The sequence below is a fragment of the Plecotus auritus genome (genome assembly GCF_963455305.1).
Source record: "Plecotus auritus genome assembly, chromosome: 2".
Classification (NCBI taxonomy): Eukaryota; Metazoa; Chordata; class Mammalia; order Chiroptera; family Vespertilionidae; genus Plecotus; species Plecotus auritus.
The window spans coordinates 106891746-106908194 of NC_137771.1; the positions used below are offsets into that span (position 1 = coordinate 106891746).

General features: G+C 42.7%; 1 protein-coding gene across 8 annotated transcripts in view; it reads right to left on the reverse strand.

Moving 5' to 3' along the window:
• The window catches only part of GK5 (glycerol kinase 5), a 161518-nt gene that overhangs the window by 86859 nt on the left and 58210 nt on the right, over positions 1-16449 (reverse strand). For 3 of the 8 annotated variants that reach the window (XM_080657384.1, XM_080657388.1, XM_080657387.1), the window contains one exon: positions 3888-3968. The exons of the other annotated variants lie outside the window; for them this stretch is intronic. In XM_080657384.1, coding sequence (XP_080513510.1) covers positions 3888-3968 — 81 coding nt within the window. The remainder of the gene's footprint in view (positions 1-3887; positions 3969-16449) is intronic. 8 annotated transcript variants of the gene reach the window in all.

Genomic DNA, 16449 nt, shown 5'->3' on the forward strand with positions numbered 1-16449 from the left:
GAATATACATTCTTTTCAAGTGGATATGTAACATTTTCTAGGACAGACCACATGTTAGGACGCTAAACAAGTCTCCATAAATTTAAAAAGACTGAAATTATATCAAGCATCTTCTATAACTATAATGCTATGAAACTTAAAATGAATCACTAGAAGAAAACTGAAAAAACGTAAAGACATGGACAAAAAATAACATGTTACTAAACAATGATTCGGTTAACAAAGGGATTGAAGAAAAAAATCAAAAGATACCTTGAAACAAATGAAAATGGGAACACAACAAGTACAAATCTGTGGGGCAGAGGAAAAGCAGTCCTACGAGGAAAGCCTATAGCATTACAGGCCTACCTCAAGGGGGGAAAAAAAAAGCTCAAATAAACACTCTAACTTTACACTTAAAGAAACTTGGAAAAGTACAACAAACAAAGCCCAGAGTGAGTAGAAGGAAGGAAATAATAAATAACAGAGCAGACATAACTGAGATAAAGTCTAACAATACAAAAGATGAATGAGACTAAGAGCTGGTTCCTCAAAAAGATAAATAAGATTAATAAACTTTTAACCAGATTTATCAAGAAACAAAAAGAGAGAAATTAAAAAGGATAAGTAACAACTGACACCAAAGAAATACAAAGGATTGTAAAAAAAATATTATGAACAACTATATGCCAACAAAATGGACAACCTGGGAGAAATGGATAAGTTCCTAAAAGCATACAACATTCCAAAACTAAATCAAGAAAAATCTGAGAATCTGAACAGACAGAATACAACTAGTGGAATTCAAGCACTAATCAAAAATCCCCCAACAAACAAAAGCCCTGCACCTGATGGCTTTACAGATGAATTTTACCCAACATTCAAAGAAGAATTAACACCTATCTTTCTCAAGTTAACCAAAAAAATTCAAGAGGAGGGAAGAGGCCAGTATTATCCTAATTCCAAAACCATATAAAGGTATGACAAAGTAAGAAAATTATAGGCCAATATCTGTGATGAACACAGACGTTAAAATCCTCAACAAGATATTAGTAAAACAAATCCAGCAATACATTAAGAAGATCATACACCATGACCAAGTGGGATTTATTGCAGAGATGCAAGGTTGGTACAATATCCACAAAACAATAAACATGATACACCACATAAACAAGCTGAGGGATAAAAACCACATGATCATATCAATAGATGCCTAAAAAGCAGTTGATAAAACCCAGCACCCATTTATGAAAAAAACTCTTAGCAAAGTGGAAATAGAGGGAACATACCTCAATGTAATAAAAGCCATGTATGACAAACCCAAAGCCAACATCATACTCAATGGGCAAAAACTACAAGCATTCCCCTTAAGATTGGGAACAAGGCAGGATGTCCACTTTCACCACTCTTATTCAACACTAAAGGCCCGGTGCACAGCCTTGCCAGCTATTGGGGCCAATCGGCCAGGTGGAAGGGACTGTGGGAGGTTGGCTGTGGGAGCACAATGACCACCAGGGGACAACTCCTGTGTTGAGCGTCTGCCCTCTGATGGTCAGTGCGCATCATAGCAACCGGTTGACCAGTCATCATTCGGTCACATATTTATATATTGACTAGAGGCCTGGTGCATGAAATTCACGCACAGGGGGAAGGTGTCCCTCAACCCAACCTACATCCTCTCGAATCTGGGACCCCTCGGGGGGTGTCCGACTGTCGGTTTAAGCCCGATCCTGGGATCAAGCCTAAATCGGCAATTGGATATTCCTCTCATTATCCGGGACCGCTGGCTCCTAACTGCTCACCTGCCTGCCTGCCTGACTGTCCCTAACTGCTTCTGCTTGCCAGCATGATAACCCCCTAACCCAGCCGTGGGCAAACTACGGCCCGCGGGCCGGATCCGGCCCGTTCAGCTGTTCTATCCGGCCCATGGAGCCGAAAGAGTTGAGGGTTCTCTTGCTCTCCCCTCCGCTCCTTTACTTTGAATTTATATTAGTTCACACAAACACTCCATCCATGCTTTTGTTCCAGCCCTCCGGTCCAGTTTAAGAACCCATTGTGGCCCTCAAGTCAAAAATTTTGCCCACCCCTGCCCTAACCACTCCCCTGCTGGCCTGATTGATGCCTAACTGCTCCCCTGCCGGCCTGATTGCCCCCAACTGCCCTCCCCTGCCAGCCTGATCATCCCCAACTGCCCTCCCCTGCCGGCCCAATCACCCACAACTGCCCTCCCCTGCTGGCCTGTTTGCCCCCAACTGCCCTCCCCTGCTGGCCTGATCACCCACAACTGCCCTCCCCTGCCGCAACCCACCTCCTCTGCCAAAACCCGCCTCCTCTGCACCAGGCGGCGGAGACACCGGGACTGGCCTTCTCTGCGCTGAGCAGAGCTGTGGGATCCCCAGGCCTCACCACATGGAGCGGCCACCAGGACCCGCCTCGGCTGTGCACACAGCCATCTTGTGGTGGCCATCTTGTGGCGGCCATCTTGTGATGACATTGTGCGAGGGCGTCGTGAGAGGGTGTGACTCTACATAGGCTTTTATTATATAGGATAGTAGTGGAAGTGCTAGCCACAGCAATCAGACAAGAAGAAGAAATAAAAGACATCCAAATTCAAAAGGAGGAAGTTAATTTTACTCTTAATAAGCAAAATCTCTAATTAAAAAAAAAGCCTTAAACAAAAAATAAGCTATGAGTTTTAAAATTTATAAGACATACCAAAAGAAGGAAGGAAGGAAGGAAGGAAGGAAGGAAGGAAGGAAGGAAGGAAGGAAGGAAGGAAGGAAGGAGGGAGGGAGGGAGGGAGGGAGGGAGGGAGGGAGGGAGGGAGGGAGGGAGGGAGGAGGGAGGGAGGGAGGGAGGGAGGGAGGGAGGGAGGGAGGGAGGGGAGGGGAGGGGAGGGGAGGAGGAAAGAAAAAAACCAAAAAGCCTTATCCTGCTACCAACTGGAACAATTCAACTTTTGAAACATATTTTACAAAGCATTCACTTATGGAGAATTAACCCACTTTTTGCATATTTCTGTACACCCCTCATCCGAAAATAAATGGAAAGATCTTAGTTTTTTTATTAAAAATATGAATTTACTTTTCTTTCATTTTTAACATAACACATTAATCAAAATGTGTAACCTTAGCCCTCTTTACATTTCAGTCTTGCTCTTTCTCTTGAATGATGTGCCTCATTTTAATTTTTAACATATTTTTTTGGTGAGGACATTTACATTTCTACTCTCTTAGCAAATTCCAATTGTACAACACAGTGTTATCAACTACAGTCATGTTATACTTTAGATTTTCAGACCTTATTCATCTTAGAAAGTTTGTACCTTTTTAAATTCATTTCACATGTTCAGTGCTCAAATATTCTGCATTTCTTTATATTTTTTATTATTTACTATTTATTAAAATATAAGACTTTTAAAAGGTATTTAAAGTGGCCACCCATGACCCTACTTCTGATTTGTTATATGTTAACAATGCCGCAAATGAAATGGCTCTTCCTTCAGAAGCACATTGTATTTTTCTCTATAAAAAATTAGGTTTAGGGCCCTTCAGGGATCTTCTATTAAAATTTAGATACCTGAGGAGGGGCATTACACAAAATGTGTTAAAAATTCCAACACTGGCACTTTCAGCCAACACAGGGACAATTAACACTTTTTTTCATATAATTAACAAATATTTATTGAATTCCTTCTATGTAACAAGGACTATGCCAGGCTTTAAGAAAACAGAGTGAATAATACATGCAGAATCCCACCTTCCTTAAATTTACCTTCTAGTGCAGGGTTGGGGAACCCTTTTTCTGCCAAGGGCCATTTGGATATTATCACATCATGTGAGGGCCATACAAAATTATCAACTTAAAAATTAGCCTGCTATGTTTGGTCAAACATTTAATTAACTCACCCCTAATGCCTTGGCAAGGGAGAGACCAAATGATTTCGCGGGTCTTATACAGCCTGCTGGCTGGATGTTGCCCACCCTGATCTACTGGGAAGAGACAGAAAAAAAGTAATCAAATCAACAAATGAGATCATCTAAGAAGACACTGATTATAAAAGGAATTGCTATTAGATGTATCAACAAAAAAGAAAAAAATCCTGCCAATTAAATTATGACATACAAGTAATATTAAGATACAATTAATGGTTCAAAATGCATCCTGATGTCAAAGATGTTAAAATAAGAAAAACGTTGAGAGGGTCAAGATGGCAGCCAGCAGGATGGCAGTGAGGAAGAGACTGTAAGTGATTGAGGGAGCAAAGGGAAGTATGTGGATGTGTGTGGTAAGTGTGTGAGTGAGGGACAGTTAGATCCTGTAGGACTTTTGGGGGCTGGCAGACCGGGCTCTCCTAGATGGGGAACCCCTACTTCCACTGCAAACATTCCCAGGGTGGCTGGCTCTGACACAGAAACCATACCATCTTGAAGGGGAGAGCTGTTGTGACTAGGAGTCCAGCCTCACCTCCACCCAGACTGGCCTCAGACACCACACTGGACTCTACAGCCACTCCAGCCAAAGACCTGCTACTTCAGCTGTTGAACCATGGACACAGGGATTCCAGCTTCCCTGGACACAGGATCCTGTAAGTTCTGTAGTGTGCTCCCCTCCAGCCCTCCTGCCACTTCAAACCTGGGCCCCAAAACTGCGTGATCCACCTGTCAAGCCCACTGCTTCATCCCCGACCCCGTGCATCCCAGTGACTGAGCCCGTGGGCGAGTCTGGGACTGTACAACCCGCCCGACAAGCCTGCCGCTTCAGCCCCGGGTGCTGCGACTGCACGATCATCAGCCAAGCCCACCGCTTCAACCCTGGCCCAGCGCATACCAGTAACAGGGCCCACTGTCAAGACTCAGACTGCAAAACCCACCCGCCAAGCCTGCAGCTTCAACCCTGGGAACCAAGAGTCCTGGTGCCTGGGCCCTCCAGAGAGTCTCAGAGAGCATGACCCTCCTGCCAAGCCTGCTGCTGCAGCCACAGGCCCCAGGTAACACGAAGCCTAAATTCTTCGGTGAAAGCAAAAACGGGGAAAGGAGTACCAGAAAAGGTACTAAATAAAATGGAGGCATGCAATAAGTCAGAAAAAAAATTAAGAGTATGGGTCATGGAGAGATCCAAGATGGCGGTGTAGGTAAACACCTAAACTGCTGCTTCGCAAAACAATTTCAAAACTACAACTAAAAGACAAAACGTCTATCACCCAGAACCACAGGAAAGCTGGCTGAGTGGAAGTTCTACAACTAGAAGGAAAGAGCAAACAGCATTGAGGGGTGCACAAGCGCTGAAAAGCTGAGGTACAGAGACGCGCAAATCGGGCTGGCGAAGGGTGACTGGGAGCGTTGCTGTTTTCAACCCGAAGGGAGATAAGCTCCCGTTTACTCCGAACTCGTTTCTGGGGAGACACGGGGGACCCAAATTCCTACGGGGAGAAGCTGGACTGTCTGCCGTGGGGTCGGAAAGTGAGGGAGGCTTGCTTGCAGGGCGGTGCGCAGTAACAATTGTTTATTGTGCTGGGGGCGGGAAGCGGGGACACGGTGGGAGACGCAGAGCCAGCTTACTGGCAGCCATCGCTGTTTGCCACGCCCTAGCCTAGTCACGGCCTGAGACCCCGCCCTGCACAATCTACTAACCCACCCAAGCTCCAAGCAGCGGCTTTAGCATATGAATGGCCTGCCCTATCGCAGCTTAACCTAGCAAACTTGCAGCCTGGGTCAGACAGCTCCAAAACCTCCAAACCCCAAGCAAAGAGGAGAAAACTGTAGTTCTTGCTGTAGCTCCTGCTGGGTGGCCTCAGACAGTAGCTGACCTGCACCCCATTGGAGATCCAGAAGCCAGTGTACCTAGTGGTCAGTGTGAGACACCAGATTTCAACTCCTCACATCCATAAGTGACACATTCAAGAGGCAGACTCAGTGAGCACCAAAGCCCCACTGAAACAAGTCCTGCACCATAAGCGTGTCTCCAGTGCAGCAGTTCTTCCATTATAGACACAGCGGGTCCTCACAGCCAATTGGCCTGGAGGTCAATTCCTCCCAGTGTACCAACAGCAATCAAGGCTTAATTACACCAAGACTTTGTACTCAGCCCACAAAGGGGTGTACCAAAGGCGTCCACCTCAGGTGATTGGGGAGGCTGAGCTACTGGCCCCTATAGGTCACCTACCACACAAAGCCACTCCATCAACACAGGGAAGCAGCAAAATGCCGAGACAAAGAAACATGTCACGAATGAGAGAAATGGAGGAAAGCAAACTACTGGACGACATAGTGTTCAGAACCACATTTATAAGGTTACTCAAGAATCTTCTAAAAACCGCCGAGAAACTTGATGAGACCTCCGAGGAGCTTAGTGAGACCTTAAAGGACCTTAATGAGAATGCCAAAAAAATGGAAAAGGACCAGTCAGAAATTAAGCATACACTGTCTGAAATAAAGAATATACAGAAACTCAACTGTAGATCAACGTATCCCAAGAATCAAACCAAAGATCTGAAATATGAGGAAACAAAAAACACCCAACCAGAAAAACAAAAAGAAAAAATCCAAAAATATGAAGATAGTGTAAGGAGCCTCTGGGACAACTTTAAGCGTACCAACATCCGAATTTTTGGGGTGCCAGAAGAAGAGAAAGAGCAAAATATTGAAAACCTATTAGAAGAAATAATGACAGAAAACTTTCCCTACCTGGTGAAAGAAATAGACTTACAAGTTCAGGAAGCACACAGAACCCCATACAAGAGGAATCCAAAGAGGACCACACCAAGACACATCATAATTAAAATGCCAAGGGCAAAAGACAAAGAGAGAATCTTGAAAGCAGCAAGAGAAAAACGGTTAGTTACCTACAAGGGAGCACCCATACGACTGTCAGCTGATTTCTTGGCAGAAACTATGCAGGCCAGAAGGGAGTGGCAAGAAATATTCAAAGTGATGAACAGCAAGAACCTACAACCAAGATTACTCTACCCAGCAAAGCTATCATTCAGATTTGAAGGTCAGATAAAGAGCTTCACAGACAAGAAAAAGCTAAAGGAGTTCATCACCACCAAACCAGGATTACATGAAATGCTGAAGGGTGTTCTTTAAGAAGAGGAAGAAGAAGAAAAAGGTAAAGATAAAAATTATGAACAACAAAATGACATCAAATACATACCTACCGACAAGTGAATCTAAAAATCAAGTGAATAAAAAATCTGAAGAACAGAATGGACTGGTGAATATAATAGAATCAGGGACATAGAAAGGGAATGGACTGACAATTCTGAGGGGGGAAGGGGTGTGAGGGGTGCGGGAAGAGACTGGACAAAAGGCTTACACCTATGGATGAAGACAGTGGCGGGGGGTAAGGGCATGGGGTGGGGTGGGGAATCAGGTGGAGGGGAGTTAGGGGGAAAAAAAAGAGGAACACCTGTAATAATCTGAACAATAAAGATTTATTTAAGAAAAAAGAGTATGGGTCATACAGTTTATAAACCAGCAGGATGAGAAAATCAACAACTTATGTAAGAATCAAGAGGAAATAAAGAATGACATAGGTATAATAAAAAACACAATGAAAGATTTCAACAGTAGACTAGAAGAAGCTGAGGGCCAAATTAGCGAATTAGAAGACAATCTGAACAGCAATGGGAGAAAAAAATTAAAAAGCAGGAAGAGAACCTAAGGGAGCTTTGGGACAACATAACACAAAGTAACATATGTATAATAGGGGTGCCAAAACGACAAGAAGAAGAGCAAGGATTAGAAGCCCTATTTGAAGAAATGATGTCATAAAACTTCCCCGATTTGGGGAAGGAAAAAGTGACACAAGCACAGAGAGTTCCAAACAAGATGAACCCAAAAAGACCCCACCGAGACACAACATAATTACACTGTCAAACATTAACGACAGAGAACCTTAAAGGCTGCAAGGGAGACGGAGAATTATCTACAAGGGATCTCCCATTAGATTATCAAATGATTTCTCAATAGAAACACATCAGGCCAGAAGAGAATGGAATGAAGTATACAAAATGATGCAAAGCAAGGGACGAAATCCAAGAATACTCTAACCAGCAAGGCTATTATTCAAAATTGAAGGGGAAATCAAGAGCTTCACAGACAAAAAAGAGCTGATGGAGTTTATCAATACCAAGCCAGAAATGCAAGGGACAGGTGTAAAAAGAAGAAATAGAAATGAAAGAAAGAAAACAGACACAAAAATAAAAATGGCTCCAAACAAGTACCTATCAATAATAACTTTAAACATAAATGGATTAAATGCTCCAATCAAAAGACATCAAGTGGCTGAATGGATAAGAAAACATGACCCATAGATATGCTGTCCATAAGAGACCCACCTCAGAACAAGGGACTCACACAGACTGATAGTGAAGGGATGGATATGAAAATGAAAGGCAAACGGAAATGAAAAAAACAACTGAGGTAGCAATACTTACCTCTGAAAAAATAGACTTCAAAGTGAATGCCATAACAAGAGATAAGGAAGGTCACTTCATAGTACTAAAGGGATTGATACAACAACAGGATATAACTCTGTTAAACATATATGCACCCAAATATATAAAAAAAAAAAAACTGGAAGATATCAAGAGAGAGGTTGACAATAATATAATCATAGTAGGGGACTTTAATACCCCTTTGACATCACTGGATAAATCCTCTAGACAAAAAATCAACAAAGAAATAGCAATCCTAAATGACTCCCTTGATCAGATGGACTTAATCGACGTCTTGAGAACATTTCACCCCAAAGCTATAGAATACACATTCTTCTTAAGTGTACATGGGACATTTTTAAAGAGAGACCACATATGGGGTCACAGGCAAAGTCTCTCCAAATAAATAAGATTGAAACCATAGCAGGCATCTTCTCAGATCACAATGGCATAATATTAGAAATCAACTACAATAAAAAACAATCAAAAAAATTCAAACACTTGGAAGCTAAATAGCATGCTATTAAACAATGACTGTGTTACCAAAGTGATCAAAGAAGAAATTAAAAACATCCTGAAAATGAATGACAATGAAAATACAACAATCCAAAATCTATAGGGCACAGTGAAAGCAGTCCTGAGAGGCAAGTTCATAGTATTACAGGCCTACCTCAAAAAACAAGAAAACTGATAATAAATTATCTAACTCTACAACTTAAAGAATTAGAAATAGAGCAATAAGAAAAGTCGACAGTGAGTTGAGGAAGTAGATAATAAAGATCATAGAGAGAAAGAACATGGCTGCTGACGGGAAGGCAGACTGCAAGATAGTGTGTGAGTGAGAAAACAAAGGGAGAGTATGTGGTTGCACGGGGAGTGTTTTTTGGTGAGTTGAGGGACAGCTATACTCCAGCAGACTGTGAGGGACTGCTGGACTGGGCTCCCCTGACCAGGCAGCCCCCACTACTGCTGGGTTCCCTCCCGGAGCGACAGGCTTGGACATGGAGACCGCGCCATCTTGAAGAGGAAAGTGGATGTTATCGGAAGCCTGAAAAGCCCGGGGAATGTACAACTACGGCACCCACCAATGGATAAGAAAAAATGACCCATAGATATGCTGTCCATAAGAAACCCACCTCGGAACAAATGACTGAGAACACCGGTCCCCAAGTGGCGCAAGCATGCAGATTCAGAGGAGTTCCCTCATGGAAAGGTCAGATTTCACCTGGGATAAGGTGAGGTCTGTGATCCCGGCAGGAGAAAGAAACACGCGCACTGCGGGAGCTGGAGAACCTGGGGAAGTCTGCGCCAAGAAAAATCTGTGGCTGTTGGGGCTGGCGTAATCCATGAATGTGGAAGGGGGTCCTCAGAGCTGCTAACAGAAGGGAACTCTAAAAAGCAACCTATTTTGATCTGGGAGTAAAAGGACAGCCTAAAAATTTTATTTTATTTTTAATTTAATAAATCTTTATTGTTCAGATTATTAAAATTGTTTCTCTTTTTTCCCCCCATAGCTCCCCTCCACCCGGTTCCCACCCCACCCTCTGCCCTTACCTCCCCCCTCACTGTCCTCATCCATAGGTGTACAATTTTTGTCCAGTCTCTTCCTGCACCCCGCACACTCCATTTCCCCCAAGAATTGTCAGTCCACTCCCTTTCTATACCCGATTCTATTATATTCACCAGTTTATGCTATTCATCAGATTCTTTATTCACTTCATTTTTAGATTCACTTCTTGATAGACATTTATTTGTTGTTCATAATTTTTATCTTTACCTTTTTCTACTTCTTCCTCTTGTTAAGGAATACCTTTCAGCATTTCATATAATACTGGTTTGGTGGTGATGAACTCCTTCAGCTTTTTCTTATCTGTGAAGCTCTTTATCTGACCTTCAATTATGAATAATAGCTTTGCTGGATAGAGTAATCTTGGTTGTAGGTTCTTGCTATTCATCACTTTGAATATTTCTTGCCACTCCCGTCTGGCCTGCATAGTTTCTGTTGAGAAATCAGCTGACAATCGTATGGGTGCTCCCTTGTAGGTAATTAACTGTTTTTCTCTTGCTGCTTTTAATATTCTCTCTTTGTCTTTTGCTCTTGGCATTTTAATTATGATGTGTCTTGGTGTAGTCCTCTTTGGATTCCTTTTGTTTGGGGTTCTGTGCACTTCCTGGACTTGTAAGTCTATTTCTTTCACCAGGTGGGGGAAGTTTTCAGTCATTATTTCTCCAAATAGGTTTTGAGTCTCTTGCTCTCTCTCTTCTTCTGGCAGCCCTATAATTCTGATGTTGGTATGCTTGAAGTTGTCACAGAGGCTTCTTCCACTATCTTCAACTTTTTGGATTTTTTTTTCTTTTTGCTTTTTCGGTTGTGTGTTTTTTGCTTCTTTGTATTTCAATTCTTTGACTTGATTTTTGTGTTCCTCTAGTCTGTTTTTGGGTCTCTGTATAATATTTTTTATCTCTGTCAGTGTATGTTTAATTTCTAGTTGGTCCTTTTTCATATCTTCAAGGGTCTCATTATATTTATCGGCCTTTTCTAGGATATTCTTGAAAAGCCTTATAACCGTGGTTTTGAATTCTATATCCAGTCGTTTATTTTCCTCCATTTCTTTCGTTGGTGATCTGTTTCTTTGACACCACATTTTCACTGCTTCCCCGAGTTGGTAGGGTAGATTTGTGTGCTAGGTTAACTATATGGCCCAGCGGGTCGGCCTTCACACTTAACCTGAGGTGGATACTCTTGGTGCACCCCTTTGTGGACTGTGTGTACAGCCTTGTTGTAGTTAATTCTTGATTGTTGTTGGTATCACTGGGAGGAATTGACCTCCAGGCCAGTTGGCTGTAAGGTTAGGTTGTGTCTACGCTGGGAGAAGTTCGGTGTTGGAGACAGCCTTATAGGATTAGACTTGCCAAATTGCAATAGCCTCTTTGCTCAGTTTGGATGGGGTGGAGTCTCAGGGCAGAGCAGACAGTCTTGACTTCCAGTCAGCCTTGCCCTTGTGCGCACGCCTTTACCTCTGCCTTCCCCGGCTCCCGAGTCTCCGCCCGAGAGTCCAGATTCCCCCTGTAAGAGCGTGGGTCCCCAGGGGCTCGCCTGGAACTGGGGTTCAGTGCAGTCAGAACTGGGGTTCAGGGCAGTCAGGAGCTTCCGACTCCTTTCCACTAGGGAAAGCCTGTGGCAACCTCCACAGCCTTTGTGTGCACTGGCGCGCGCATCTCCAGACCCCTGCCCACCGGGGCTCCCTGGGTCTCCCCTGGGTCTCCGAGTCTCCGGGTGCCTTTCTCTCTATCTGACAGTCCAGACGCCCCCTGTATGAGCCTGGGTCCACGGGGTTTCACCCGGGACTGGGGTTCAGTGCAGTCAGAACTGGGGTTCAGTAAGGTTGGGGGCTTCCTTCCCCCTTCCGCCAGAGAAAGTCAGCCAGGCTCTCAGCCATCCTTCCTCTCTGCGCGCACAAAGACCCTTTGCCATACCTCCAATTCTCTGTGAGCTTTTCTCTTTCCTTCTAGTTGTAGAATTTTCACTCAGCCAGCTTTCCTGTGGTTCTGGATGGTGTCCGTTCTGTCTTTTAGTTGTAGTTTTGAAATTGTTGTGCGAGGCAGTTTAGGGTTTCTCCGCCAAGTTGGTCCTTTTTCATATCCTTGAGGGTCTCGCTAAATTTATCGGCCTATTCTAGGAAATTCTTGAAAAACCTTATAACTGTGGTTTTGGACTCTATATCCAGTTGTTTGTTTTCCTCCATTTCTTTCGTTTGTGACTTGTTTCTTTGTCTCCGCATTTTTGTTGCTTCCCTGAGTTGGTAGAGTAGCTTTGTTTGCTAGGTGTCCTCTAGGGCACAGTGGCTCAGCCTCCCAGTTACCTGAGGTGGATACTCTTGGTGCACCCCTTTGTGGACTGTGTGTACAGCCTTGTTGTAGTTAAGACTTGATTGTTGTTGGTATCACTGGGAGGAATTGACATCCAGGCCAATTGGCTGTGAGGATCAGCTATGTCTACACTGGGAGAACTTCTGTGCTGGAGACACTCTTATGAGACAAGACTTGCAAAATTGCAAAAGCCTCTGTGCTTAGCTTGCATGGGGCGAAGTTTCAGGGCGGAGCAGACAGTCTTGGTTTCCCGTCAGCCCTGCCCTATGAGGCCCCTGGGTCTCAGTGTCCCTCGGTAATTGCTGCAAGCACCTCTGAGAGAAAGCCACCCTCGAGTTTTGCCCGCTGCCAGACAGTCCAGTTTCTCCCCAATGAGTCAGAGTTCCCAGAAACTTGCCTGGAACTGGAGTTCAGCGCAGTTGGGAGCTTCCATCTCCCTCCCGCTTTAGAAAGCCAGCCACGCACTCTGCCTCCTGTGCATTCAGCAGTCAGTCCTCTCTGTGCACGCGCGCCTCCGGACCTCTGCCTTCTGCAGTTCCCAAGTCTCAGTGTGCTTTCTCTTTTCCTGACAGTACAGATTCCCCCAGAATGAGTCTGGTTTCCCAGTGTCTCACCTGGGACTGGAGTTCAGTGCAGTCGGAAGCTTCCTTCTCAATCCCACTTTAGAAAGCCAGCCACGCACACAGCTGCCCGTCCTCTCCGCGTACGAGTCTCCGTACCTCAGCCTTTTGCAGCTCCTCTGAGTCTCAATGTGCTTTCCTCTTTTCTTCTAGTTGTAGAATTTCCATTCAACCAGCTTTCCTGTGGTTCTCAATGGTGTCCGTTTTGTCTTTTAGTTGTAGTTTTGATATTGTTGTGTGAGGCAGCAGTTTAGGTGTTTACCTATGGTGCCATCTTGGTTTCTCCAGCCTAAAATTTTTAAAAGTGTGCCAGCTGCTTAGACCCAAGGGGAAAAAAAGACTGTACAGACTTGCGCGCAGCCCCGGAGTTCGCACACTTACTCTGGCTCTTTTTTTCCCCCTCTTTAAATCCTTGCTTCTGATTACTAAGCCCAATACATAGGATCACCCAATTGGGGACACTTTAAGAGATTGCAGGGGAAAATTGTTTTTCTGGAACCTGGGGATCAGAGCGAGGAATAACCATCAGAGAACCAGCTCTGGGGAAACCCACGCCCCCAAACCAATATTAAGTGCCACAGGGAAAACAAAATCTAAACACTAGCTAGAGAGGACCTACAGACCCGGAGGTTAATCCAGAAACATTGTCACCCAGCGGTTGAATCACAAATTGACTCTTCTGTAAACACAAATAAAGGAATACAATAAATAAAGATGTACTGCTTGCTTAAATATCAGGACTGGCTTACAACACAGAGGAGCAGTGGAATACAGGGAACTTCAATACTGTCCTGACTAAGAAACAGGCGTGCCAAAAAGAACAGTAGAGGAAGTGAATGACCTTCACTACTGCACATTTTTATTTTTTTCATATTTTACTTAAGAAACTAATTTTTTTTCTTTTTTGCTCATTTGATTTTACTTTTTTGATTATTACATTTTTATTTTCAATCAGTATTATTACTACTACTACTTTATGTTTTTCAAAAAAGTGTCATTTTATTTTCTCTTTATTTTACTTTGGGATTAGTGTTCTACATTCTATTTTCACTTTTCCTTTAGCATCATTTTACTCTATCTCAACTTTACCTTTATGCCATTACTCTCTTCCTCACTTTTCCCCTTTTGTTGTCCTGTTTATCTTACCCTATTCCTGCTTTAGATTTTCCCTACTCCTTCTTTTTACCCCTGTTAAAATTTGACCCTACTTATGTATCTAATTTCCAATCCCCTGCTCCAAATCCATACACACCTCTCTCTTCTCTATATTTACTATTTAAATTTTTTTTCTCTCTGTCCTTTTGTTTTTGTTTGCTTGGTTATTGATTATATCGATTTTTTATGCTTGTTTGTGAGATTGTTTTGCTTTTCATTTTTTGTTTTGTTTTTGTTTGTTTTTTGCTTCTGTTTTCCCTCACGTCACTCGATATTAGTTGTTGTTTGTAGTTTGCATTCACCTCCAGGTACTTGTTGCTGGCATGTGCTGGGATTAGTAGCTGTTCTATTGGGGTTTTCTCCCCATATATATAGTTTTTTCCCCTCTTCTTTCTTATTCTCTCTCTTTTCTCTCTTACTTTTTTTTTCTTTTCCCAATTTCATTTTTGCACTACTTTTTTTTTTCTCTTCTCCTTTCCCTCCTATCCTCTAATTTGCCTTTCTCTGGTGGTCACCTTTATTTGGGGTTATTAATATCGTGAATACATTGTGTTCAGTGCCTGGTGCACTGTACCTTGTTGTGTTGTATTTTGTGCCTTTAAATCAACGCAGGAGAGAGAGAACTACATAACCAGACACCCAGAGAAGAGAGATCATGGGGAGACACAAAAAAAGCCCACATATGAAAGAAAAGCAGGAATCACCAGAAAAGGAAGTAAACGAAATGGAGGCAAGCAACCTGTCAGAGAAAGAATTCAGAGAAATGCTCATAAGGTGGATGAAAAGAATGGAAGACAAATTCGACAAAATGTGTAAGAACAAGAGGAAATAAAGAAGAACCAAGAGGAAATGAAAAATGACATCGCTGCTGTAAAGAACTCAATATAAAGCATCAACAGCAGACTAGAAGAAGCAGAAGACCGCATCAGTGAGCTAGAAGACAAGGTAGGAAAAAATACCCAAGCAGAGCAGCTTCTAGAAAAAAAAAAAATTTAAAAAACCGGAGGAGAGCCTAAGGGAACTTTGGGACAACAGGAAACAAAACAACATCCACATAATAGGGGTGTCAGAAGGAGAGGAAACTGAGCAAGGAATAGAAAACCTGTTTGAAGAAATAATGACAGAAAACAATGATATAGGAAAGAAAAAAACCCACAAAAATCCAAGACGCTCACAGAGTCCCAAGCAAAATGAACCCCAAAAGACCGATGCCAAGGCACATTATAATCAAATTGGCAAACACCAATGACAAAGTGAGAATCTTAAAAGCGGCCAGAGAGAAACAGAAAGTTACCTACAAAGGATCCCCCATCAGACTAGCGACTGATTTCTCAACAGAAACACATCAGGCCAGAAGGGAATGGAATGAAATATACAAAGACATGCAAAGGAAGGGTCTAAATCCAAGAATACTGTACCCAGCAAGGCTATCAATCAAAATTGAAGGTGAAATCAGGAGCTTCATAGACAAAAAAGAAATAAGGGAGTTTACTACCACCAAACTAGCAATGCAAGAAATGCTAAAGGGTCTGCTGTAAAAAAAAAAAAGAAGAAAGAAAGAAATAGGAAGCAAAGAAGAACACATGGGTAAAGAATAAAAATGGTGACAAACAAGTACCTATTAATAATAACTTTAAATGTAAATGGATTAAATGCACCAATCAAAAGACAAAGGGTAACGGATTGGATAAGAAAACATGACCCATATACCTGCTGTCTACAAGAAACCCACCACAGAAAAAAAGACGCACACAGAGTGAAGATGAAGGGATGGAAAAAGATTTTCCAGGCGAATGGAAATGAAAAAAAAGCTGGGGTAGCAATACTTATATCTAACAAATTAGATCTCAAAGTGAAGGACATAACAAGAGATAAGGAAGGCCACTTCAAAATACTAAAGGGAGAAATCCAACAAGAAGAAATAACTCTGGTAAACATATACGCACCCAATACAGGAGCACGCAAATAGACAAAAAAACTCCTCGGGGATATTAAGGGAGAGAATGACAGCAATACAATCATAGTAGGAGACATTAATACCCCACTATCACCATTGGACAAATCCTCTAAACAAAAAATCAGCAAAGAAACATCAATCCTAAATGACTCACTAGACCAGATGGAATTAATTGACATCTTCAGATCATTTCACCCCAAAGCCACAGAATATACATTCTTCTCAAGTGCACATGGGTCATTTTCAAAGATAGACCATATATTGGGTCACAGGCAAAGTCTCTTCAAATTCAAGAATATAGAAATCATATCAAGCATCTTAGATCATAGTTGCAAAACTGGAAATCAACTACAATAAAAACAATCCAAAAAATCAAACACATGGAGATTAATAGCATGCTATTAAACAATGACTGGGTTACCAGAGAG